General features: G+C 34.5%; 1 protein-coding gene across 1 annotated transcript; it reads left to right on the top strand.

Annotated features, from left to right (window-relative positions):
* Positions 1-10,022: 10,022 nt before the first annotated feature.
* LOC148691524 (uncharacterized) lies at positions 10,023-10,493 on the top strand. The gene has a single exon (XM_088682847.1). It carries the CDS (start codon positions 10,023-10,025, stop codon positions 10,491-10,493), a length of 471 nt encoding a protein of 156 aa, XP_088538973.1.
* Positions 10,494-26,786: the final 16,293 nt, after the last annotated feature.

Genomic DNA, 26,786 nt, shown 5'->3' with positions numbered 1-26,786 from the left:
GAAAAAGAAAAAAAAAAGATGTTTGATGTAAAAGAAAGTAGTGCCGTGGAAAATAAATGTTTGAGAAAAAAAAAAAAAAGTTGTATGCGGCAAGAAGAAAAGTGTAAAAAAAAAAAAAAGAAAAAAAAAAAAAAAAGTGTAAAGTTGTGCTTATGTTCGAATTGCTTTCAAGTTATTTGAATTTCCCTCTAAGAGGAAAAAATGGGAGTGCTCTACAAGTTTCTTAGATTTTTGTACTTTTCATATCCTTTTCTTTTGTAGCCAGTTAATCGTCAACCACATTACAACCCGATAAAAGACCTTTTGATCCAAGACATTACTTGAAATTAACATCGAGTTAGGTTGATAAGCAAGCATATGACGTCATGTTTTACTGTGATCATTTGAGTGAAATACATAACCCAGAAATTTATGTGAGTGAGTGTATGCACTGTGAGAAGGTCATTTAAAGGGGGGCTTTTTTTGGATGAAAATTGACTTAAACTAATAAGTTGCATAACTAAGTAAATGTTGCATGAAATTAAGGTGAGTTAAGGGGTGAAAGGCTAGCTAGAGGGTCCTTCTCCACACATGACACATATGCATACAAATCGATTTCTAATTATTATTCCTATAAACCATGAATGACAATACCCCAAATTAATTGTTAACTGCACAAATTAACTCTTAGATTTTCCTAATTTCATTGAATTGGACTCAGCGACGCAATCAAATTATTCTTATCAAGTTCCCTATATGAACTGCATGATAGAGATACATATCAAAGATCATTAAGTTCTATGAAAATCATAACCAATGACAAGGCATTCGTAACTATGAACTGCATGATACTCTTGCCATGGATTTACTTAACACAATCATGACTAGTGATTTCCACTACTTATAAATATAAGTTCATAACTATTAGGTGAAATTCCCTTATATTTTAGCATCAGATTCATGCATGCAAACTAAGTGTGCACCCTTAATCAACATACAATAATAAGTTATCAATCAAACAGATAAGCAAATCGCATTCATGTTTTATGAAACAATAACTGGATGTAATCAAATCATATAAAACATATGTCCATGGCTTCGAATTCACCTCTAGCTAAAAAGAAATTAGTTCCACATGTTCATCATAATTGAAAACCAAATTAAAACAAACATTAGACTAAAACGAAGGATAGAATACACCTAGAAACGCTCCAGCACTCCAATGGCCTTGGATGGCAGGCACGGCTCCAAGCTTCTTCTTCTCCGTCCTTCCTTGCAAAGCTACGACACTCTTTGTATTTTTCTCTCTGAAATTCTCCCTAAAAACTCTCTATATCTCCCTTGAAGATTGCGGCACAAAGTGTGTATTTATAGGGTAGGGTTCACGGTACCAATCCTTGGAGGACAAGGATAGGGCACAACACAATTCTAAGAGAAGAAGGATTAGGTTATTTGCATGATTTCAGGACTTCTAGAATCAGATATGCATTGTAAAACATGATAAGGACTCCTAAATTCAGATGGGAAGGATTTAGAATAGGATAAGGACTCCTATTGCAGCTGGAGATGAGTTTAGATAATGTTGGATTAAATAGGGTAATGTTTGGATAATATGAGATAAGATAAGATAAGGTTGGATAAAATCTCCTTGTTTTCAGTTGATTCCTTGTCTTCCAAGCCTTAATCTAATTCTTCCAGATTTGTAGCACATTTTTAGCATCATATAAACACTAAAAACGTCCATCCATTATGCTTCATTCACATGCTATCCAATCCAAGTCCAAAACTGCTCCAAATTGCTCATTTTGGCCATTTATCGTCATCTTCACCAATTGAAACTACAATAATACGAAAATAAACTAAATCACTATAATAAATAGAAATTAACTAAGTAAATGTAAAGAAATAAGATAACAAAGTCGCATAAATATGCTCCTATCAAATTCCCCCACACTTAGCCTTTGCTAGTCCCCGAGCAAAACAAAGAAAACAAAACACAACCTAAACCTTCCAACAATTGCCTCAGGGATTTCCAATGAAACATGACATGTTAAAAATCACTACTCCCACAGATTTTAGCCATCTTTCCCCTTGAGTATACACTTAACCGCAACCACCACTCACTAGCTCACATTTAATCAATTAAAACAACATTTTGAATGTAGTAACATGCCTTAGAGAATTCACTCAATTCCTCACCGGATATACTCTCTATTTTCACATAGATTTTTTGACTACACTCGCTATATTAAGTATATGTGAGAAGATTGATGGAAACATGTAGACTAGAACTCACATATGTTACAACAAAGAAGGCACTTTCTGGAATTATTAACACAATATGTATATGATCTCATGAACAGAATGCCACTACTTAGACGCGAGAACCGGGGATACCATATGCTTGTACCAATTTCAAACTCCACATATTGAAATACATAACAATCTAGATAGAAGTCTAAGGGTTGTAAGGGGCTAAAGGTATTGGCTAACAAAGAAAGGTAAGGATAAACAAAAGTTCTTAAAGAGATAGTAAGCAAAGTAATGAAATAAACTCTTAGAATTCAACTTTTGATTGCAGAAATCAACTTTAAACACCCATGGGAGATTCACACAACACTTAGGGCTGGTTTCAAACTTTTGGACCCTTTCTTCAACAACCAATACTTGTGAGTTCATTTCACTTATTTCTCAACTCTTTTCCTTTCTTTTCTCAACTTTTTCTTCTTCTTTTTTTCTTTTTTTCTTCCTTCTCTTTTTCACCTTTTTTTTTTCCTTCTCTTTTTCACATTTTTTTTTCTTTCGTGCCCTTTCTCTTTGGCACACAAAACGTACATCCTCATAGATTTCCAACGAAAAACCTTCCCCCACACTTGTTTTTCTGCAAATTGTAGATCGAAAGGAATTCCCTCTAAGTCATGCTGCACTATTCTTTAAGAACAAGGGTATGGATAGTCCTATTCTAGGCTAGGTAAGGATAATGTGGCTAACAAAGAAAATAGGCTAACTAAGGCTCAATGGGGTTAAACCTACAATACATATGCAAAGCGTAAGGCTTTTTAGCTTTGGTTTAACTAAACAACTTCATCTTGTTATATGTTATGCAATCAATTTCATGCCTTGAATGAAACATGTATGAGTTCTAGTATTTGGAACTAAAATGATGAAAATGCTTTCTAAGTAGCAACCAAGCAAAGAAATAATGAGATCATGCAATGACTTTAGAAAACAAAAACATCACAAATTAATAACTCTCCAAACAAAGTTTAGGCTCAAGTCTCTCAGGGTTGTAGTGTTAGTTTGAGTTCCTTCCTTCAAGCATGTTACAAAAACTGCTTTTTTTGTTTGTGATTACATGTGAATTCGTAAATGACGACTACAACTAAGCATAAACCAAAGAGCATATCAAACTTCCATCCATGTTTGTAACTTTCTTTAATAGTCATGCAATTAAAAACCAAATCCTCATCATTGTGTTGGAAGGTACCCTAAGACACAAACAAACAAACAAAAACGACTCTTGTTTGGTATTTGCTCAAGCTTATTTGATTTTTTTTTTTTCAAAATTTTTGGATTTTCTGTTATAGGACACATTAAAACACTTCAAAACACAATAAAAACACTTAAAAACAGTGAGTAACAACTTTTAGAAGTGATAGGTGATAAATTCGAAAATAAGTCATGAAAAGCATATATTTACCCCCCCCCCCAACACTTAAACCAAACATTATCCTCAATGTTTCAAAAGTAGACTCACACGCAAACGATCAAATAACGCAACTAACAAACATGACAATTATGGCAATGTAAAAGCAATAAAGAGTAGGGTTAAGGAATGCAAATCTAGTTGTGGAGCCGGATATTCCTAGGTCCTCTTTATTTAAAGCATGGGTTGCCTCCCAATAAGCACTTGCTTTAATGTCTTCCATTAGGGTCCACGGTATGGAGGGGTATTTCCTGCACGACATGCTCCTCAAGGTACTCATAATAAGGATCTATGAACGGAAGGGGGTAGTGATCCTTCTTGATTGTGGCGTTGAGCTTCCTAAAGTCAATGTAAACTCTCCCACCAGCTTGGATTTGATTGGGCACCTGAATCAAAGAAGGTAACGACTTCTTAATTGAAATGGGAATTGAAATTGGAATAGGTGGCTCACCAATATACTATAACGAAGGCTCAAAAGTAGCAGCACTGTCAACAAATTCACTAGGGATGCTTTCTGCCAGATTGGGTATTTTGAGGGCAGCGGCGTGTCCCTTGTGTTGCACTCCAATTCCCTCTTCGATGGTGGTTCTAGATATATCCTTCTTGATTGGTGCTATTGAACGTTCTTGCCCTAAATTTTTAATTACATCTATGGAAAAAACAAGAACAAACATCATTAGGATTCTTAACTGATTTAGAAACATTGAATTTAACCATATCACCACCAAACTCCATCGTTAATGCTCCCTTGGCCACATCAATCTTGGTTTGGGCTGTTTTCATGAAAGGTCGTCCAAGTAAGATTGGCAATGGTGGAGAGTGGGCTGAATCTTCCATCTCAAGCACATAGAAATCGGCTGGAAAGATCAAATGGTTAACCTGCACCAAAACATCTTCCAAAACTCCTTTCAGATATGCATTAGAACGATCGGCTAATTGGATAATAACTCCATCATTTTTAAGCTTTCCTAGATTCATAGATGCATAAACAGAATATGGCATGACATTAATGGAAGCACCTAAATCTAGCATAGCATGTTCAAACCTTGTATTACCAATTACACAAGGGATTGTAAAACTACCTAGATCTTTGCATTTAGGTGGCAGCTTCCTTTGCAACATTGCAGAGACATTTTCACTTACATGTACCACCTCTTTATCCCAAATTCGTTTCTTTGTTGTACAAAGCTTTCTCAAAAGCTTAGCATACTTCGAAATTTGCTTTATCGCATCAAGGAGAGGGATATTGACTTGCACCTTCTTGAAGGTCTCTATAATGTCTTTTTCATTCTCTTCGTTCCTAGATTGCATAAACCTGCCAGGGAAAGGCACATTTGGTGGAATAGGGTTAGAAAGAATTGAATTTGGACCTACCTTAGTTGAGTTGGATGGCATAGGGTCCTCAGGAGGTTGCGGCAATGGGTGTTCTTCCCTTGCCGTGGCTCTTTCTTCTTGTTGTAGCAACTTTTCATCCTCCTCTTGGGTTGGTTTTGACGTTTTTGAACTTGTTCCAATCTTCTTGCCACTTTTCAAAGTGATGGCGTTGGTGGTTTCAAAACCTCCCTTTGGATTGACAATGGTTGAACTAGGCAGTTTGCCTTGTTCTCTAAACTGTCCCATGAATTCCGCCATCTGCCCAATTTACTTCTTCACTTCGCCCATCTCTTTGGCTTGATTTTGTAAGCCCTACGTCAAAGAAGTTAGTACTGAAAGAATTTTATCATAATCCAATGACAAACCTGAATTTGGTTGGGATTGTTGTGGGGGAGGCTGTATTGGTCTTGAATAGAACTCCTCAGATGGCTGCCAATATCCTTCTTGTTGAACTTGTTGAGGTTCCCTCCACATAAAATTTGAATGATCACTCCCACCTGGATTGTAAGTGTTGGAAAACAAGTTGTTCCTTGATTGATTATGGCCAAGATAACCCCAAGCATTGACATTATCCAAACCTCCATTCTCAATTAATTGAGGATGTTGATTAGTTTGATATCCTTGCCTATAGGACACACCAAATGTACCAACTCTTTGCATTCGGGACCTTTCAATATACTGTGACAAAAGAGAAGTAAGATTCGCCATTTGAGCTTGAAGATTAGCAATTGCCATGTCTTGCTTCTCTAGTACCTGAAATCAAAGAAATAAAACTAAATCAAATATCAAAAGTAAAATAAACAAAAAAAAAAAATAGAGGGATTACCAATTTTACTAATCCCCAGCAACGGCGCCAAAATTGGATGTGATATAAACTAACACACAAATTAAGCCTTCTTTTTGATAGTTGTAGTATGTGAAAGTAGGGATCGTTCTAGGACGGGGATTAGGAGGGCTGCTAATCTACACAAATTAAACTCTAAATCACTAAACTAGACTCAAAAACAGAAAACTAAACTTAAACTGACTCAAAACAATCTAAACTAACTCAAATAACTCAAAACAAGCACTAAGGGATGGTTTGGACAAAAATCTAACTAAATTGACTCAAAACATGAAGGGGGGGGGTTTTGGACAAAAATTTACTTAAAACTAATAAGTTGCAAAACTAAGTAAAGGTTGCACGAAATTAAGGTGACTAAAGGGGTAAAAGGCTAGCTAGAGGGTCATTCTCCACACATGACACATATGCATACAAATCGATTTGCAGTTATTATTCCTATAAACCATGAATGGCAATGCCCCAAATTAATTGTGAACTGCACAAATTAATTCTCAGATTTTCCTAATTTCATTGAATTGGACTCGACGATGCAATCAAATTATTCTTATCAAGTTTCCTATATGAACTGCATGATAGAGATACATATCAAAGATCATTAAGTTCTATGAAAATTATAAGCATTGACAAGCCATTCGTAACTATGAACTGCATGATACTCCTGCCATGGATTTACTTAACACAATCATGACTAGTGATTTCCACTACTTATAAATATAAGTTCATAACTATTTGGTGAAATTCCCTTATATTTTAGCATCAGATTCATGCATGCAAACTAAGTGTGCACCCTTAATCAACATACAAGAATAAGTTATCAATCAAACAGATAAGTAAATCACATTCATGTTTTACGAGACAAAAACTATATGTAATCAATTCATATAAAACATATGTCCATGGCTAGCTAAAAAGAAATTAGTTCCACATGTTCATCATAATTGAAAACCAAATTAAAACAAACATTACACTAAAACTACAATTAAAACAAACATTAGACTAAAACTAAGGATAGAATACACCTACAAATGCTTCGGCACTCCAAAGGACTTGGATGGCAGGCACGGCTCCAAGCTTCTTCTTCTCCTTCCTTCCTTGCAAAGCTGCAGCACTCTTTGTATTTTTCTCTCTGAAATTCTCTCTAAAACTCTCTATATCTCTCTTGAAGATTGTGGCACAAAGTGTGTATTTATAGGGTAGGGTTCATGGCACCAATCCTTGGAGGACAAGGATAGGGCACGACACAATTCTAAGAGAAGAAGGATTAGGTTGTTTGCATGATTTCAGGACTTCTAGAATCAGATATGCATTGTAAAACATGATAAGGACTCCTAAATTCAGATGGGAAGGATTTAGAATAGGATAATGACTCCTATTGCAGCTGGAGATGAGTTTAGATAATGTTGGATTAAATAGGATAATGTTTGGATAATATGAGATAAGATAAGATAAGATTGGATAAGATCTCCTTGTTTTCAGCCGATTCCTTGTCTTCCAAGCCTTAATCTAATTCTTCCAGATTTGTAGCACATTTTAGCATCATTTAAACACCAAAAACGTTCATCCACTATGTTCCATTCACATGCCATCCAATCCAAGTCCAAAACTGCTCCAAATTGCTCATTTTGGCCATTTATTGTCATCTCCACCAATTGAAACTACAATAATACGAAAATAAACTAAATCACTATAATAAATGGAAATTAACTAAGTAAATGCAAAGAAATAAGATAACAAAGTCGCATAAATATGCTCCTATCAGAAGCTAATGTTTCCATGTTATTACTTTTTCAGGCTATTCTAAACTTAGTTTTCTTTTAATTTTATGAATTCAATAATTTGTCTGATTATGTTCCGGAACTAATTTCTTTTCACTAGGGCTATGATGTAGCCTAACCATGAATTCTTCAAACTTCAGTTTAATTATTTATGAATTTTCATTCACTTTGAGTATCATTTTGATGTGCTTATGGGCTTGATTTAAATCTTGGTGATTGGCCACCACTTTAGGTTGAGTTGAGTGGATGTGATGCGAGTTAACGCAGATGCCATGTTGTTAATCCAGTTTTACCGTCTTGCAAATGGTACCATGAATTCCTTGATGTAGGGTCATACACTAGGTTTCATACGATCTCTTAGTTAGTTCCCAAATCGTTAATCATACACTAGGTTTCATATGAGTATACATAGTAATCTAGATGTCATAGATACTATATGAATTAGAGGAACTAGACCGTCAATTTGGATGATTACTCATTAATAATTCACTATTGGAATTGAGTTGGATTGGTTATGGTGAATCAAATGTGCTAGGGTTTTGCACAATTGATTTATAATTTGATTTCTTTGTTGTTCTCGTCATTTGTGTAATCTCGTTTGATTTTTATTTGCATTTATAATTTCAAAGTTCTTTCTCCAATCATCAATCTTTCAATTCCTTGAAGTGCAATTTAAATTTAAATGAGATAATTACAATTATATCAATCTTAGTTGGAATGATCTTTTACTTGCCTACTATACTACTTTACGATTCATACTTGATTTTGCATCCCAAGAGGAGTAGTCGGAGATCAAAGGCGACCAGGCCATGTCTCGGCAATATACTATGCAAGTTTTCAAGGAGACAAAGAAGAAGTTTGTTGCCCCAGAAGTAACAGCTGAAGTGCAAAAAGACAATTTTAACTCCACCAAGTAGTAATCACAGTAGATGAGTCAAGAAGATGGCGTCAAGGTCGACAATGCCCTGGCTGATGAATTAGAAGGGAAACCTGAAGAGGACGTATAATACATCATTCTTGGCCCTACCAGCCAAATAAGACAGCTAAGATTGGCTCATGACTAAGCTCGACTGAGAAAGATGAACTCATGGCTTTCCTCAAGGAAAATCATGACGTTTTCACATGGTCACCCTCTAACATGCCCAACATTGATCCAACGAAACCTCGTTACAAGTTGCACATCGACCTTACTGCTAAACCTGTGATCCAGGAAAGGCGACATTTTGCACCCAAGCGAGTAGTGATATTAAGATGGAGATCGACAAGCTATTAGAGGCCGGATTCATTGAGGAAGTGGCGCACTCAGCATGGTTAGCCAATGTCGTGTGGTGATGAAAGAAAAGGGCAAATGGAGAGTATGCGTTGATTACACCAACCTTAACAAGGCGTTGAAGGGAATGCAAACTATAAAGTCCAAAGAGCCTAAGATAACTATAAAGTCCAAATTCAAAAGGGAATGCAAACTTCTCTTAGTAGTAGTATATACTTCCAATATTTTGAAAAATTGTTTTGATATTGATTTGTTTTGCGAAAATGAATAGTGGGAGTATCATATGCTACTAAACTAAAATGAACTTAACTAGTAGTTATATATATCTCCAATATTTTGAAAAATTGTTTTGATATTGATTTGTTTTGCAAAATGAATAGTGGGGATATCATATACTACTAATCTCATTTGCTTTGGACTAGTAGTTGTAATAGGACACAATTTATTTCAATATGATTAAATAAATAAAATGATGAGACCTTAGAATCCTTCAATCAACATCCAATATTAAGTTGAAAGCAGAGAGGTGCTTTGAATACTTCTTCATGGCCTTCCACCATGGTAGGCTCCAATCGTTTATGACTCATACACCGCCTTCACCCTATCATGGGGGAGTTCAAAGTATGTGCTTATACTCAGGAGGAGTCTATTTCAACATTTGATGTGGTGAAGGTAGGCAACAAGTATGGCCAACATCATATCATTGTAAGGTCATACTTGAACCCCTATCCGAACCTACATGCCGGGTCAAAACTTAACTAAGAGAAATGGTGTCAACATCATATCATTGTGAGGCATTGCTGTCTAGAGGTCAACTAGATGGGTAATCACAAGAGGTTGTTGTGAATGGGTAACTGTACCCTCTCATTATTATTTTTGCTAGCCAACATCATATCATTGTGAGGTGGGCTTGGTAATAGTGAGCCTCCCATAACTTTTGAAATCTCCCTGATTCCATCTTGAGGGATATGGGATTTGCCAAAAATAGTGGATGGTGTCATTTGGTTTAAAGACCCGAATCATTTGACTTAATCAACAATCAAACTAATTTATTTTATTGTTATGTATTTAGATATGGTTGGAAACACACTATCAAATATACTCGACAAGCATTGCCTTGAGGGGCATAATTTCCCATCTTGGTACCATAATGTCAAGATTCTCCTAACCTTGGAGAAAATTGTTTACATACTAGACAAGGCTCCACCTCACATACCTTCTGGCCCTGAAGTCATTGAGGATGAGCGCGCTAAGTATGACAAGCACGTTAAGGATGATACACAAGCTAAGTGTTATCTGTTGGCTTCCATGAATGAGGAGTTGCAAAGACAACACAAGGGTATGGACAGTGCATCCTCCATCATACTTCATTTTACAGAGTTATATGGTGAAAGGATGCGCAACCGTCGCTTTAGCACTGTCAGTGAACTTGTGAAGACCAAAATGGTCAAAGAAGCTCCAGTGCATCAACATGTACTGAAGATGATTGGATTCATTGAACAATTGGAGAACTTAGGTACTCCACTTGATGGGGAATTGGCCTAGAACTTCATCTTGGCTTCTCTTTCTGATTCGTTCTTGCAGTTCATAATGAACTACAATATGAACGATGGATAGCACTCTTTCTGAGTTACTAAATATTTTAGTAACTGCTGAGAGGACTATGAAGAAAGAGAGTGTTGTAGGGATTGCAGCTGTAGTCCACAACAAGCCATCCATTTCCAAGGCCAAGCTGAAAGGCAAAGGCAAGAGGAAGGAGAAGAAGTCATCCACTCCTAAGGCCCAAGGAGGAGTGAAGAAGAAGAAGGCAAAGGAGCCCAAGCGACTTTGTTTCCACTGGCGAAAGGACGGGCATTGGAAGAGGAATTGCATGTCTTACCTCGCACCTCTTAAGGACAAACCACAGGGTATGAGTTTGTTCTTACGTTCAATTCTAATTGTTAGATCTTCTAATTTTACATGAGATATAAAAGACTAATCACTTATGCAATTGTGTGTAGGTGAAGCAGCCAAGTAGAAGATGGACGAGCAAGGAAAAAGGATGGAGAAGAAGAGTTCGACCCATTATTTTTTTGCTACTACTTAGGAAGACATTAGGCATTTAAAGATAGTCTTTAACTTGTTCTTAAATTTGTTAAGAACTTATTATGTGGCTTCATGTGATGGAAGATCCATTTTGGTGCCTATGTGAAGGCATAAAATTAGTCTCTAATGTTACAGCTAATTCTTTTGTATTAAACTTTATGAATGTTTAACTTGTCATATTAATGTAATATGATGAATGCCTTCTACTATATTTGTTCCTTAAAGTAGTGTTATGAATTGAATATTGTCTTGTTATATTCTAGATGAAATACAAAATAATCCATCACTTACATAATGTGATAACCAAACTTTAGATATATCAATTAAAGATAGTCTCACATGTTGGCCTTAGATGGATACAATGAATCTTTAGATTTGGTTCCAATTGCCTTCATATGAATTCTATATATGTATTGAGAAAGTCTAGAGATTTCTTTCTAGTAGAAAAGGAAGATCACATTATAATGAAGTGAATAGGACATAAGGAAACGTTTCTTATGTGGTTATAACTTACTTGAGCACAATCACCAAGATCACTCTTGGTTCAACTAGTAGTTTTGAACAACTAATTGGACATTCTTAAATTGTCTTAAGAAATGTCAAATGTGTTAGTAGTAACCAAACCAAGAATAAGTGTCTAAAATCTATAAAAGGTTTAAAGACGTTAGTCACTTAATAACAAGACATCAACTTAATGGAGTTAAAATGATAAGCTTAAAAGGTTTGAAGCTTCTCCACTATGTCCTCTACCCGTGTATTCGTAATTGTACACTTTGAATGTATAATGCAATTTCTCATTAAGGTCATGAGAAACAGTGGGAGGTGAAAAGGGATATAAACTTAAATATGATTAGCTTATAGTTGTCTATAATTAATGGTATGATACCATTCTTATTTGAGCTTGCAATTTTAATTGTTAAAGATATCAAGCTCTTCAAGTGTTAAAGATTCTACATTGTGTAACATCCTAAGGGTGACCTATGGATGTTGGTTTCACCAACCTAGCATATAATGGGTATGTTGGGAGTTGTCCATTATTCTCTTTTACGAGAACATGTTAATATCAAACCAAATGGACAAGTTGATGAAACAAAAGGGAATAGTTTCAAATTGAGTCACAACATAGTGTTTAACGACAAGACAACCCGGTTTCGGCACCTCATGTAACTAATATGCTTTATGTAGTTTTGATAAAGAATCAAATCAGCCACCTAGAAGGTATGGTTGAATTCCTATATCCTTAGTAGGAGCCATGCTTCTACTAATGATTTGGATAATTCTTATATGACTACCTATAAGATATCGAAAGTCGTGAATATTTTTGGAATTGCGATAGCCATTCCGCCCATTTCGTCAAGATAAACAAGACGTATTCTATCATAATTCGTTCCGGCCAAGAAAAAAAACGTAGCGCCAATAAATCCGTGAGAGATTATTTGTAAAATGGCTCTGTTGAGTCTTATATCGCTTATAGAACCAATTCCTATAATTATGAAACCCGTATGAGATACAGAAGAATAGGCTATTCTTTTTTTTTAAATTACGCTGACCGAGAGATGTTGAAGCTGTATAGATTATTTGAATTGTGTCTACTATAATCAACCAGGGAGAGAATATAGAATTGGCGTGGGGTAATAATTCCATATTGATCCAAACCAATCCATATGCTCCCATTTTTAATAAGATTCTGGCTAAAAGCATACAAGTACTGTAATGTGCCTCTCCATGGGTGTCTGGTAACCATGTATGTAAGGGTATGATCGGTGATTTGACAGCAAAAGCAATAAGAAATCCAATATAGAATATTATTTCCAGTGCTACAGGATACAATTGATTAGCTGATGTTTCAAAATTTAATGTTGGTTCATTGGAACCATATAAACCAATACCCAAAACTCCCATTAATAAAAAAACGGAACTTCCTGCAGTGTACAAAATAAATTTTGTAGCTGAGTACAAACGTTTCTTTCCCCTGCACTTGGATAGAAGTAGATAAACTGGAATTAATTCTAACTCCCACATGATGAAAAAAAGTAAAAGGTCTTGAGAAGAAAATGGTCCTATTTGACCGCTATACATTGCTAACATCAGAAAATGGAATAGTCGAGAATCTCGAGTAATCGGCTGAGCCGCTAAAGTAGCTAAAGTTGTGATAAATCCTGTCAGTAAAATGGGTCCTATAGAAATTCCATCTATTCCCAATCTCCAGTAAAAATCAAAAAAATCGATCCATTTATAATCCTCTATCAGTTGCATTAATGGATCATCCAATTGGAAACGATAACCGAATGCATAGGTTGTTAGAAGGAGTTCTATTATGCATATACCTACAGTATACCACCGAATTATCTTATTTTTAAGGAACCCGCGAATATTGGCAAAACTACAACTAGCGTTAACCAAGGAAAATTATTCATGGTAAAAACAAGATAAACTTGGACCAGAAAAACCCGTGCTCAAAATAAATAGTTTTTGAGCGCGGGTTTTTGTCAGTAAAGGTAAAAAAATCAAATGTATTCAAGTAGGGTTTTCTGGAACGTATTAATAAGCCAGACCCATGCTTCGAGTTGTTTCATGCCATAAATAAACTCAAACATTCAAGAAATCTGTCGGACAGGCAGATTCACATCTCTTACAACCGACACAGTCCTCTGTTCTTGGAGCAGAAGCAATTTGCTTAGCTTTACACCCGTCCCAAGGTATCATTTCTAATACATCTGTTGGGTAGGCGTGCACACATTGAGTACACCCTATACATGTATCATAAATCTTTACTGAATGTGACATTTGAAGGAAGATTTGTGAAAAACAAGTTCATTTGAGCTACATCAACAACATGCAATTAACAATTAAAAGGCGGAATCATGTTTATATGCACTCAAAAACAAAACTTAACCCATGAACTTCAAAGCCTAGTAGATAGGTGAACCAAGACTCAACTCAAAACAAAGTGAGTTGAGAAATCAATACCTTTGTAGATTCCTCTTTGCATAAGCAAAGGCTAATCACCCAAAGAGAGGGCCTTCATTCCTTGCATCTTAGATCCATGGATTTGGATGGATGAAAAGGTTTCTCCAAGTTCCCAAAATTGAGAACCTCTAAGTCTCCACACCAAGGTAAGATTGGAGAAGAAATGAGTGACCTTGAGGAAGTAAGATTGCTAGATGTTTTCCTCAAGTGTGGCCGAAATTTTGGAGAGAAAGGAGAGCTTGTGTTCTCATCCTTTCCCCAAAAACAACCATTAACCATTAATGAATTTTGGCTATTAAGTCACACTTATACCTTAATTCATTTGAGTGGCAAACTTGTAAATAAGTCAAAACCCACTCTTTCTCTAAATGGCCGGCCTTAGGGTATTCATTGGGCTATTTGGGCCTTTGTGAATCATTATTCATTAAGTTGTCATACAACTTAAGTCAATGGACTTGACGTTCGAAGCCCATTGGGCCTTAAGGTCCAAAACTATCCCGAGGTCTTCAACGAACTTATTCGTTTGATTAATAATCATATTAATTAATCCTTGCCATAAATAATTAAACAATTTAATTATTCTTACTCATCTCCGTTGAATCTTCAATCTCTACCTTACACGGTGTACGATCCATTAGGTTCCTTTTAGCGAGGCAGTGGGCGATTCAAACTCTTTCAAATCGATTGTGAATTGAAACTTACTTTCAATTCTCCCGTTAGTGATAATACACTTTTAGGGCTTCCACAAACCATGGTTGACGCCTAGCAGCATGTCATGGTTACCCAAAGATTCTTAATCATATCATAGAGTATTCTCCCTCAAACAGTTTGAAGGTTAGAGATCCCTTGTTGCGCATTCACTTGCCTCCATGGCTAAGTGGCTTAACCCCAACGATGCCATGGACACCCTCCTGATGGAGTGACTTTGACATAATCAAAGATTAAGGACCTAACCACAAGACAACTGTGATGCCTCAGGTCAAAAGACTAATTTGCATTATCCCAACCATGAGTTCTCATGTGACATGAATATGAGAACTCTTCGTTGATCGTGTTCAGTGAACTCATTCTCTATTGAGCACCTACGTACTTGTCTTGATGTCACACATACCAATGACTCGAGACTAGTTACTCTCCCTGAGAGAAGACATAGCACGTACTGATCTTAACGGACTGTCAATGCCCAATTGACAATCCTATGATCAGGAACGTTTAGGATGTGTCAACGAAAGAATGGTCTCATGAATCTAACTTCTTTAGATCGCATTCTTCCAATCACATATTCCTTGGACTTATCGTTTAAGCATATAACATTTATATGAGACGGCTCAAACAATAATCTTTGCCCTTTACATTTAAACTACATTAGTTTGAAATGTCCGTAAAGTATCATCATATGATTGGTTTTAGGGCACATTTCCAACAACATTTGGATCTATAAATTTTTGAATGTCAGAAAGTTTCGATCTAGTAAACTTGTAAATGAATCATATATTTAGACACCAGATGAATCAATAATTTATCATAATTTTTCTAATCAATCTACTTTTGGATTGACTCATGCGATAGAGCCAAGATACTTTAATTTCTTACATTTTTGAAAACATGTATTATTACGGAATGTATGGTCATGGTAATTCTAATTTATGAATATTAGAATTTATATGATTAATACTACTTATTCAACAAATTCGATTGATTGATACGAGTTGATTTTCTGTTACGATAAATTGATGAAACAATAGCCGGGCCAATAGCTGCTTTAGCGGCTGCAATAGTTATAACAAAAATTGAGAAAATATTTCCTTTTAATTGGAGACTATCAAAAAAATAAAAAAATGTTACGAAATTCATATTAACTGCATTCAGTACAAGTTCAAGACACATAAGGGCTCTAACCATATTCCGGCTCGTGATCAATCCATAGATACCGATAGAAAATAAGTAGGCACTCAAAACAAGTACATGTTCGAACATCATTGACCAACTCCTTATCAATTTCGATTCATTTCAATATGAACTGAACTACAATTCAACAGATTCAATTGACTAGAATAAAAAAAAGTACGGAACAAAGGCAGATTTTCTATTGTTAATAGAATAGATTGAATAATTTCTATTTTAGACATAAACAATCTTTAATTAAAGGGAAATAAATGTAATGTAATAAAACCGAACAGAGTTTAACGTGCATTGCTAATTCTATAAATTTTTTACCGTCGCGCCACGACAATTGCACCTATCAAAGCGGCTAAAAGAATTATCGAAACGAATTCAAATGGAAGAAAAAAAATCTATTGATAAATGAATTCCAATTTGTTGACTATTACTTATCAAATCTTGCTCTATAATCTGGTTTGATTTTGTAGTCCAAATAATTCCGTACCATGACGTATCCGTAATAATAATCATGAGTAAAACAAAAATACTTGTACAAACTGGCAAAGTAACCACATCCCCAATGGTCCAAAGATTCAAATCTTTGTAATATTCTGAACCATTCATGAACATCACAGCAAATACGATTAAAACATTTATAGCTCCCACGTAAATAAGGAGTTGTGCAGCAGCTACAAAATAAGAGTTTAATAGAATATAGAATAAGGATATACAAACAAGAACCAGTCCCAATGAAAAGGCAGAATAAATGGGGTTGGTAAATAATACCACCCCCATACCTCCTAGTATAAGAACCAATCCCAGAAAGACTAAAAGAAAATCATGTATTGGTCTGGGCAAATCCATTATATGTAAAATAAGAGATAAATAAATAGAAATGTTTTTCATGACCTTATTGAGACCCGACCATAAATTTTTTTTTTATGATTTTTGAGCAATTCCTAATTTAATCCTAAGTAAATAAATACTAAGGGATAAATGTGAATACTATTATTGGACTAATTTCATTCTTTATCTGAAAGAGTCATTCTAATTCTAAACGATATATTTTAAAACAATTATGGATATATTAATTAATGGATTTTCAATCCAAATTAAGACGCGTTTCTTACCAACCAATCAATAGTTGGTATTTGTAGTTATTGACCAAACAACACGAAAGAAACCTAAATTCCTTCTATATTAGTTATTAGTAAAGTAATTATAAATTATTCGTTAATAAGAGATTTACTTATTTATTTGAGGCGAATTCAAAATTGTTCGAATTGTATAATCATCAATTACTGACATTGGTAAACGACCCAAAGCAATTTGATTATAATTCAATTCATGACGATTATAAGTAGAAAGTTCATATTCTTCAATCATTGATAAACAATTCGTTGGACAATACTCAACGCAATTACCACAAAATATATAGACTCCGAAATCAATATTGTAATTAAGCAGTCGTTTCTTGCGAATATCAGTTTCCAATTTCCAATCAACAATGGGTAGATCTATAGGACATACACGAACGCATACTTCACAAGCAATACATTTATCAAATTCAAAATGGATTCGACCACGGAAACGCTCCGCGGTGATTGATTTTTCATAAGGATATTGAATAGTTACGGGTAAACGATTTGCATGGGATAAAGTAATCATGAAACTTTGACCAATGTACCTTGCAGCTCATACTGTTTGTTGACCATAATTCATGAACCTAGTTACCATAGAGAACATATCGTTAATATACATATGAATAGTTTTATGTTTGTTTATTTCTCTTGTTTGAGACACGTTGTGAATATAGAATGTTACTTTACAGTGAAAAGAGTTGGAAAGAAGTTGTTAATAATAGATTACCGAGAGAAATAGGCAAAAGAAATTTCCATCCAAGATTCAATAGTTGGTCCATTCTTAGCCTCGGTAAAGTCCATCTTGTTGTGATAGGAATGAACAAGAACAAATAAGTTTTAGCTAATGTAATAAAGATACCAATTATCGCTCCAAAAACTCCATATGTTTTATTTATTTCAAAAAGCTCAGAAACATATATGTTCGAAATAGATATATTCCAACCTCCCAAGTAAAGAACTGTTACAAATAATGAAGAAACCAATAGGTTTAGATAGGAAGCAACATAAAATAACCCAAATTTTATACCTGAGTATTCGGTTTGATAACCTGTTGCTAACTCTTCTTATGCTTCTGGTAAATCAAAAGGTAATCTCTCACATTCTGCTAGGGAAGAAATAATAAAAATGATAAACCCTATAGGCTGACACCACAAATTCCATCCCCAAAAACCATATTTTGATTGCGCCTCAACAATATCAATTGTACTTGAACTGTTAGATAATTATAGTCGGTGATACCATCACTGTTACCATCGCTATTACAAAACCGTACATGAGATTTTCACCTCATACGGCTCCTTGAAGGCCAGAAATAAATATAGGGACCGCGTCAGTATTCTTTTTTGAATCTTGATATTTTTGTAGGATGGATAACTATCGGCCGGTCCCAAATTAGACCAATTGAATTCTATCTGTTATAATTATTTTAATTCAAAGTTAAATAAAAAAAGTACTTCTGAATTGATCTCATCCTTTCTTTAATTTAATAATTTCAATAATAATTTCAATTCTTCTTTGTTCAGTAATAACTTAATTGTTCAATAAAATACTTCTTGTAAAAATATCAATAACCCGTTGGTTTCACGTACGGAAAAAAAAAATTCTAAATTAATTAATGAATTATGACACAAATTATATATCTATTAATATGTATATGGGAAAGAATAAAAGTAACAAAGAATAAATAAAGTATATCTTTTTTTTTTTTTTTTTTCGTTCCTATTCTTCTTTCTATTTCTGAGAAAAAGAGGGCTTTCAAAATAAAGTAAAGGATTATTTCGTTTCAAATAGTTATTTATTAAATCGGTGGATAGGAGTATACTCTGGATTAGAATCGTGTCATGGGGAGTACTGCCTGATCATTTCTACCAACTTAAAGCCCCAATTAGTATTCTTTGTTTGTATATTATGTAAAAATGTCCTTTTGGAGAATTTACATAATCTCCATTACTAATCCTTTACATATGTTCGTGTTTCTAACCATCCACTCGTTTTTGCTCAATCCCCTGTTATGCTAATACATAAAAATGATAGTGAAAACTCAATACGGTTGATCTTTTGAACCCGCTTCAAGTCAGGATGACTAATCAACCAATCTTGGGGGAAACGGTCTCTTCTGTTTATGTTTATTTACGCTTAACTCTCTAACTCTTATACATAGAAAATGAGAATCAATCTTTTTACTGCGAATTTATATATAAGCTGTTTTCTTTCACTCATATAACTATTTGATTTAGTTCATCAACCCGAATAATGAATAAAAAAAAAATTAAGATATCTACTCAATCCATTCCAACCCTTTCCTTGAAAGGAAGGAGTAGAGAAAAGTTTCTGTCTATGTATCAACGAATCGCACATAGAGATATTGATAACACACATAAAGTTAATGGTATTTCATAACTAATCGATTGAGCAACAGCTCGTAGACCGCCTAAAAAGGAATATTTATTAATTGACCTGTATCCCGACATAAGAAGTCCAATTAGAGCAATACTGGAAATGGCAATCCGTAAAAAAACACAGATATTGAGATCCGCTAAAACAAGGTGATATCCAAAAGGAACTACTGAATAGCTTACTAAAATTGATATGACTGCTATGGATGGCCCGATACTGAATAAACGAGTATCCCCCCTAGATGGAAAAAGATTTTCTTTGAAAAGTAGTTTTGTCCCATCTGCTAGAGCTTGAAGAACTCCCAAAGGGCCGGCGTATTCAGGTCCAATATGTTGTTGTATCCCTGCCGATATTTCTCTTTCTAACCATACAATTACCAGTACGCCTATTGTGATTCCCACTACAAGAGTCAAAATAGGAACAATAACCCATAGAATTCCATAAACCTCTTCAAAAAATTCTAATCTAGAAAAAGAATCGATATCTTGTACTTCCGGTGTATCAATTATCATTTCAACGATCAACTTCTCCCATAATGATATATATACTACCTAGTATCGTCATAATATCAGCCAATTTCATTCTTTTAACTAACCGCAGAAGAATTTGCAAATTGATAAAACCCGACGGGTGGATTTTCCATCTCCAAGGAAAACCACTCTGGTCCCCTATAAGAAAAATTCTCAATTCTCCCTTTGGGGCTTCTACTCTCACATAAAGTTCTTGTTTCGGCAATTCAAATGTAGGAGACAACTTTTTACTAATAAATCGATATTCAAAATCATTCCATTCCGAATTCCTTTCTCTATCAAAGTATCGTATTTCTAAATTCTCATAGGGTCCCCCTGGAATTCCTTCCAGGGCCTGTTGAATAATTTTTACGGATTCTATCATTTCATCAATTCGGACTAGATAACGAGCCAATGAATCTCCTTCTTTTTGCCACCGTACTTCCCAATCAAATTTGTCGTAACATTCATAATGATCAACTTTATGAAGATCCCATTGTATTCCGGAGGCTCGCAGCATTGGTCCCGATAAACCCCAATTTATTACTTCCTCTCTACCAATAATGCCTACTCCCTCGACTCGTTCTAAAAAAATAGGATTTCATGTAATAAGTTTTTGATATTCAGCAACTCTTGTTAAAAAATAATCGCAGAAATCCAAACATTTATCTATCCAGCCATGAGGTAGATCGGCCGCTACCCCTCCGATACGAAAATAATTATGCATCATTCTCATACCGGTGGCAGCTTCGAATAGATCATATACCAATTCTCTTTCTCTGAAAATATAGAAAAGGGAGTTTGTGCACCAATATCTGCCATAAAAGTACCGAGCCATAATAGATGAGAAGCTATACGACTCAACTCCAACATAATTATTCTGATATAGCTGGCTCTTTTAGGTACTTGAATATTTCCCAACTATTCCAGTCCGTTTATAGTTATTGCTTCTGTGAACATAGTAGCTAAATAATCCCACCGTGTTACATAAGGCATATTGTATAATTGTTCGATTTTCCGCAATTTTTTCAATTCCTCGGTGTAAATAACCCAATATTGGTTCATAGTCAATAACATCTTCACCATCTAGAGTAATGATGAGTCAAATAACACCATGCATTGATGGGTGGTGGGGGCCCATATTGACTATCATGAGGTCTTTTCTTGTAGCCGGTATATTCATAGGTTTTTCGTCGATTCATTCTTTCATGAATTGCTGAAAACGAAAAAAAGTTCATTAAAACTCAAGATCTAATAAATCAAATAATTCAAAATGCCTTTATAAAAATAAAATTAACGAGTTTTTGACTCCCGAATATCCAACCGATTAATTAATTCTTTATAACATATTCTATTTTTCTTTGACAAATAAGACAGTAATCGTTGGCGTTTTCCCATAATTTTACGTAAACCTCCCTGAGATAAATAGTCTTTTTTGTGTAATTGTAAATGTGAAGTAAGTCTTCGTATGCTATTGGTGAAACTAACTATTTGAAATTCAACAGATCCTCTGTTTTCGTCTTTTTCTTCTTCTGAAAGAACTGAGATGAATGAATTTTTTACCATAAACTGAAATCTTCTCTCCCCCCCTCTTTTTATTTTAAGATATTTTTTATTGATAGATATCTTTATTGATCAGTAATAATAATGCCCCTAATTTTTATTTGGTATATACAAAAATTTGTATTTCGTTATTAATTTCTAATTTTTTTTATTTAATAAAACTTACTCAATCCTATTTTCATTTTAAAATTGGATTTGAAAGGGGATACAAAAGTATGGTTGGTTTCTTCACTCACAAAAGATAAAAGTTTAGACCTAAAATAAGAAAATTTTGTTCATTCTAGATCTAATTGATATGTCATTGAATTAGTATCATGTATCAGAATGGAATGTAAGACAACGTATGCGTGCATCTCTTTGTAGTCATAGACCAGATATTGTATGGGAAATATAGGAAAAATGTACTATTAATGAATTTTCAATCGCGGATACATATGTATCCTTACCATACTGAAACAACTGCCATTATTGGTATTAAACCAATAATGATTCATACAAGCTAAATCTTCTAATCGATAATTGGGCCAAAGAAATAGCTTTAATTTTATAAGTTTTTTTTTATATTTTTTGCTTTTATCCACAACTTGACTGTTTACCTCATTCCCATTACAAAAAGATGCCTTTCTATGTCTATTCTTAGAATTTAAACAAATTAGAATTCGCAATTCTCTACGACGTCTAGGCAATAAAATATTTTCAGGAACAAACAAATCATAATTTTTTTTTATATCTATTTCCAATCATTTTTTGATGTTTTGTAATGACTTCATCAGAATTCTTATCAACATGTTTTTTTTCTCGGTATCTTTGATTTATTTGATGTTTACTTTTATGAACTAATGAAATACCAAGGGTTTGATACATACTAAATTTTCCATCATTTTTTATAGCTAGACGAATTGCTTCAATAATAAAAAATCCCCTTTTAATAAATTCTGTAAGAGTTACATCTTTCTGAATCGTCAAAATATCCACACTCATTTCGTCCCTTTGAATAGAGGATATAGTAATTTCTCTTGGATTTATCAGTCTAAGCAGGAGACAATATACGTTGATGTTATTGATTATTTTTTTATTTAAAGAATCATCCCATCTCAATTGAAAATACAAATACCTTTTTAGGAAGAAATCAAACTCCACTTTTGTATTGATCTTGTATTGCTTTTTATTTCTATGTTTTTTCATGTTCGATCCCATATAATCTTCTTCAACATCTTTTTCTTGGTTTGAAAAAGCTGATTTAAGATCTGCTTGGCCCATGGATTCTTTTTCTCCTTGATTTCGGTTTTCTAATTCAAGAGATTTTTTTTCATTCGACGATATTGATATAAAAGGATCTCTTTTTTTTTTTTTTTATTTCAAGTGATGCTTTTGTTTTCACTAGCATTTTTTTATATATTAGAATTAAAAAGTAGTAATTTAATTGGTATAACCCACGGTTTCATTTTATATGTATTATAAAGTCTCACAAATTCTGGCAAGAACCAAAGTTCCAGATTTGATATGGGACGACTTAGTATTTCTTCATTCATTCCCATCCAATCCAAAAGGGGTTTTTGATTGGATAGGTTGATTTTTTGATCTTGCTGAAGTGTGAGATAAAAAAGACCCTTATTATTGATTTTTTCAATTATTTGATACTTATTAACCCTAGTCTTAGTATATTTATTACTGTTAGTGTCAGTATCAATATTGATCCAGGCTTCAATATCGACCTTCGTTTTAAGACAACAATAGAGAATTCTCCAATCAAAAAATTTTCTATCCGTATTTTTATCCATATCTCAAATATCATCTTCTACCATATTAAATGATTTTTGTTTATGTGTGTTGTAATTATAAAAAATATCTTGGTTAGTTTTTACTTGTAATGGTGATCCATAAATTGAAGAGTACTTCTTAGTTTCAGAATTTATGGATTTATTGTGACATCCCACATCGCCCAAGGGTGTGATACTTACATGTATATTCCCATCCCTACCTAGCACAAGTCCTTTTGGGAGCTCATTGGCTTCAGGTTCCATGGGAACTCCGAAGTTAAGCGAGTAGCGCGCGAGAGCATTCCCAGGATGGGTGACCCATCGGGAAGTTCTTGTGTGAGTTCCCATAAACAAAACCGTGAGGGCGTAGTCGGGGCCCAAAGCGGACAATATTGTGTTACGGTAGTGGAGCGGGCCTGGGTTGTGATGGGGGCCCGGGTCGGGATGTGACAATTTTGGTATCAGAGCCTAACCTTGGTTATGGTGTGCCGACGAGGACGTCTGGCTTCGGGTTCCATGAGAACTCCGAAGTTAAGCGAGTAGCACGCGAGAGCATTCCCAGGATGGGTGACCGATCGGGAAGTTCTCATGTGAGTTCCCAGAAACAAAGCCCTGAGGGCGTAGTTGGGGCCCAAAGCGGACAATATTGTGCTACGATAGTGGAACGGGCCTGGGTTGTGATGGGGGCCCGGGCCGGGATGTGACAATTTGGTATCAGAGCCTAACCTTGGTCATGGTGTGCCGACGAGGACGTCGGGCCCCTAAGGGGGGTGGATTGTGACATCCCACATCGCCCAAGGGAGTGATCCTTATATGTATATTCCCATCCCTACCTAGCATGAGGCATTTTGGGAGCTCACTGGCTTCGGGTTCCATGGGAACTCCGAAGTTAAGCGAGTAGCGCGCATGAGCATTCCCAGGATGGGTGACCCATCGGGAAGTTCTCGTGTGAGTTCCCAAAAACAAAACCCTGAGGGCGTAGTCGAGGCCCAAAGCGGACAATAATGTGCTACGGTAGTGGAGCGGGCCTGGGTTGTGATTGGGGCCCAGGCCGGGATGTGACATTTATATGCTAAAAGATCATATCTATATTGTTTTTTTAAATTATCCTTTTGATTCAATAATAAATCCGTTTCCATTTTTGTTTTTTTTTCGTAGTGAATTAATTCATCTTTTTCATATAAATCACACAAATCTTTTTATAAATCTTTATTTTGAGCTATACAGTTCAATATATTTTGCCATTTTTGTGGTACTACTCTAGACCATTTAATTTGAGATACATCACATTGATATTCATAATGACTCCTTAACCAATTTGTCCATTGATTCATTCCAGAATTGCGAAGATTCTTAGGTCTTAATTCGGAATGAAATAGTTCTTGTCTTACAACAAAAAAATCCTTTATTTCATTCTTATGAAAAAGGGGGGTTCCATTATATTGAAATACGGATTTCAATTTCTCTAACTTAATAAGTTGGGTTTGTGATAATTGGTAAAATACATATGCTTGTGAAAAGTAAGATAAGTCAAAAAAAGTCTTTGAATTTTTTTGACTAAGACTAATATTAGTATTAGAAAGTGACTCTTTTATAATCGAAATAAATTTAATTAAACTTTGATTTGTTTTATTAATTCTTTCTTGATTTGCTTCATTACTGTTAATGTTTTTATTAATAATTTTTTTTGTTGATTCAAGAAAAAGTTGTGTATTGATACTAGGAATATTAATCATAGATAGAAAGATATCTATGTATATCTTTTCAATGAAAACTATTATAAAATAATGGGATTTACGGATTAATCGAGCAATTCTTCTTTTTAATATCTGCCAAATATTTTTTTGTGATTCCAATCTTTTACCATCATAACTTATTTTGTTAGAACTCAAATTTCTATCTGAAGTTATAAATCCCTTTTTCTTGTCTTTTATAATTTTTTCTATTTGCTTTATGATTGTGTTTGTTCTATCAATCAGATCTTGCATTTTTTTTCTGTTAATGAATAATTTGTCCAATCCTGAGATCTAATTTGAATGGACGATTCCTGAATCATCCGATTACTGATTATTGAATCTTTTTTAATTTCACTCAATTCATATACAAATTCTTTTCATTAGATAGAATCTAATGCCCAGTAATGGCAACAAAATCGCTCATGCCCGGGAATGGCTTCTCTTGCATTACCGGGCATGAGCGGTTTTGTTGCTGAATTGTATGACTAAGACTTGAAGTATGGTGTTTAACACCATATAATTTAAATGAATGGGCTTGATAAAACAAGTCACACATATCAAATGGGATTACTCGAGAAGGAATTCTTTTGTGTATGTTCGTTTAAATAATTTGTGTTAGCTAGAGTTGTTGATTGTCCCAAAACTATTGAGACATCATCAATAAGCTAATGGATCTTAAAGATTGTCAATAGATCCAAGATAAGTTAGTGGGAGCTATATGCATTCAAATCAAGAAATTCTAAACGTTAAGTTTTCCTTGAAGTTCTGAATGAATGCTTAGTTACAAGAAGGCCAGTGGGAGAGATGTCAAATTTTTGAGAAACATAGTTTTAAAATTAAGTCTATTGGATAGACTTAGGGAAAAACAAATGTTACTCAAAATGACAAATGGTGACATGGTCAATTTGAAGTGTAGACTTAAAATTGGACTTGACATAAATGAAGTCAATTAAGAATAGACTTATTGATACAGTTGGGCTATCTCAAGTATGTTGTATAAGGTAATGAAATCTCAAATATTGAAGATTGGTGAAAGCGTTTCTTCATATGATAGAAAAATACTTTCATGATCCTTTTAAAGAATATGTCACAAAAGTATACATGTAGACTTGTGATGTGATATCCAAAGGTGAATAACCATCATGGTAAGCACTTTGGTATATTACTAAAGCCCATGATCAGAACCATAGCAATTGATAAAGTATTATTACCTTCAAGAAAGGAATATCAAAGTGAGACTCTCGAAGCATGCATTCACTTAGGTTATAAACCAAAGTGACAATAACCCATTTTAACAAATGGAACAACATGATGGATGAAGAACTAATCATATGAATGTATTGTTAGTATGATACTACAATGGTCTTAAGGTTGGAGCAAAGTTTGTATAAAGTATACAAATGAAATATATGTTTATATATTGAAGTTTTGAAAACTACTTCAAAAGGTGTTTCGAATAGATGGGGTTCATCTTGAACCAATGATTGAATCCAAATCATAGGGTCGTTAGTTGGATACTACAACATAATGGGGTGATAACTCAAGCCATGGAATCAAGGTCTCATCATAGTATTTGAACACAAGAAAGAGACAACGTTAAATGTTTTGGAAACATTTAATAAGTAAATCCTTTTAAGTTAAAAGGATTAATACATAACCTGGTTAACCTACAAGCTCAAGCTCAGTCGATTAGCATCTATAAGATGCACAAGCGATTGACTTTAGTGCAAGTGGGAGATTGTTGGAGATATGCCTTGAAAATCAATCTTTGGAAGAAACCTTTCAGGACAATGTC

Source organism: Pyrus communis, chromosome 13, assembly GCF_041283825.1.
Source record: "Pyrus communis isolate YQ-2024b chromosome 13, ASM4128382v1, whole genome shotgun sequence".
NCBI lineage: Eukaryota > Viridiplantae > Streptophyta > Magnoliopsida > Rosales > Rosaceae > Pyrus > Pyrus communis.
The sequence above is the reverse complement of the archived record's forward strand: the minus strand, read 5'-3'. Positions and strand labels throughout refer to the sequence as shown.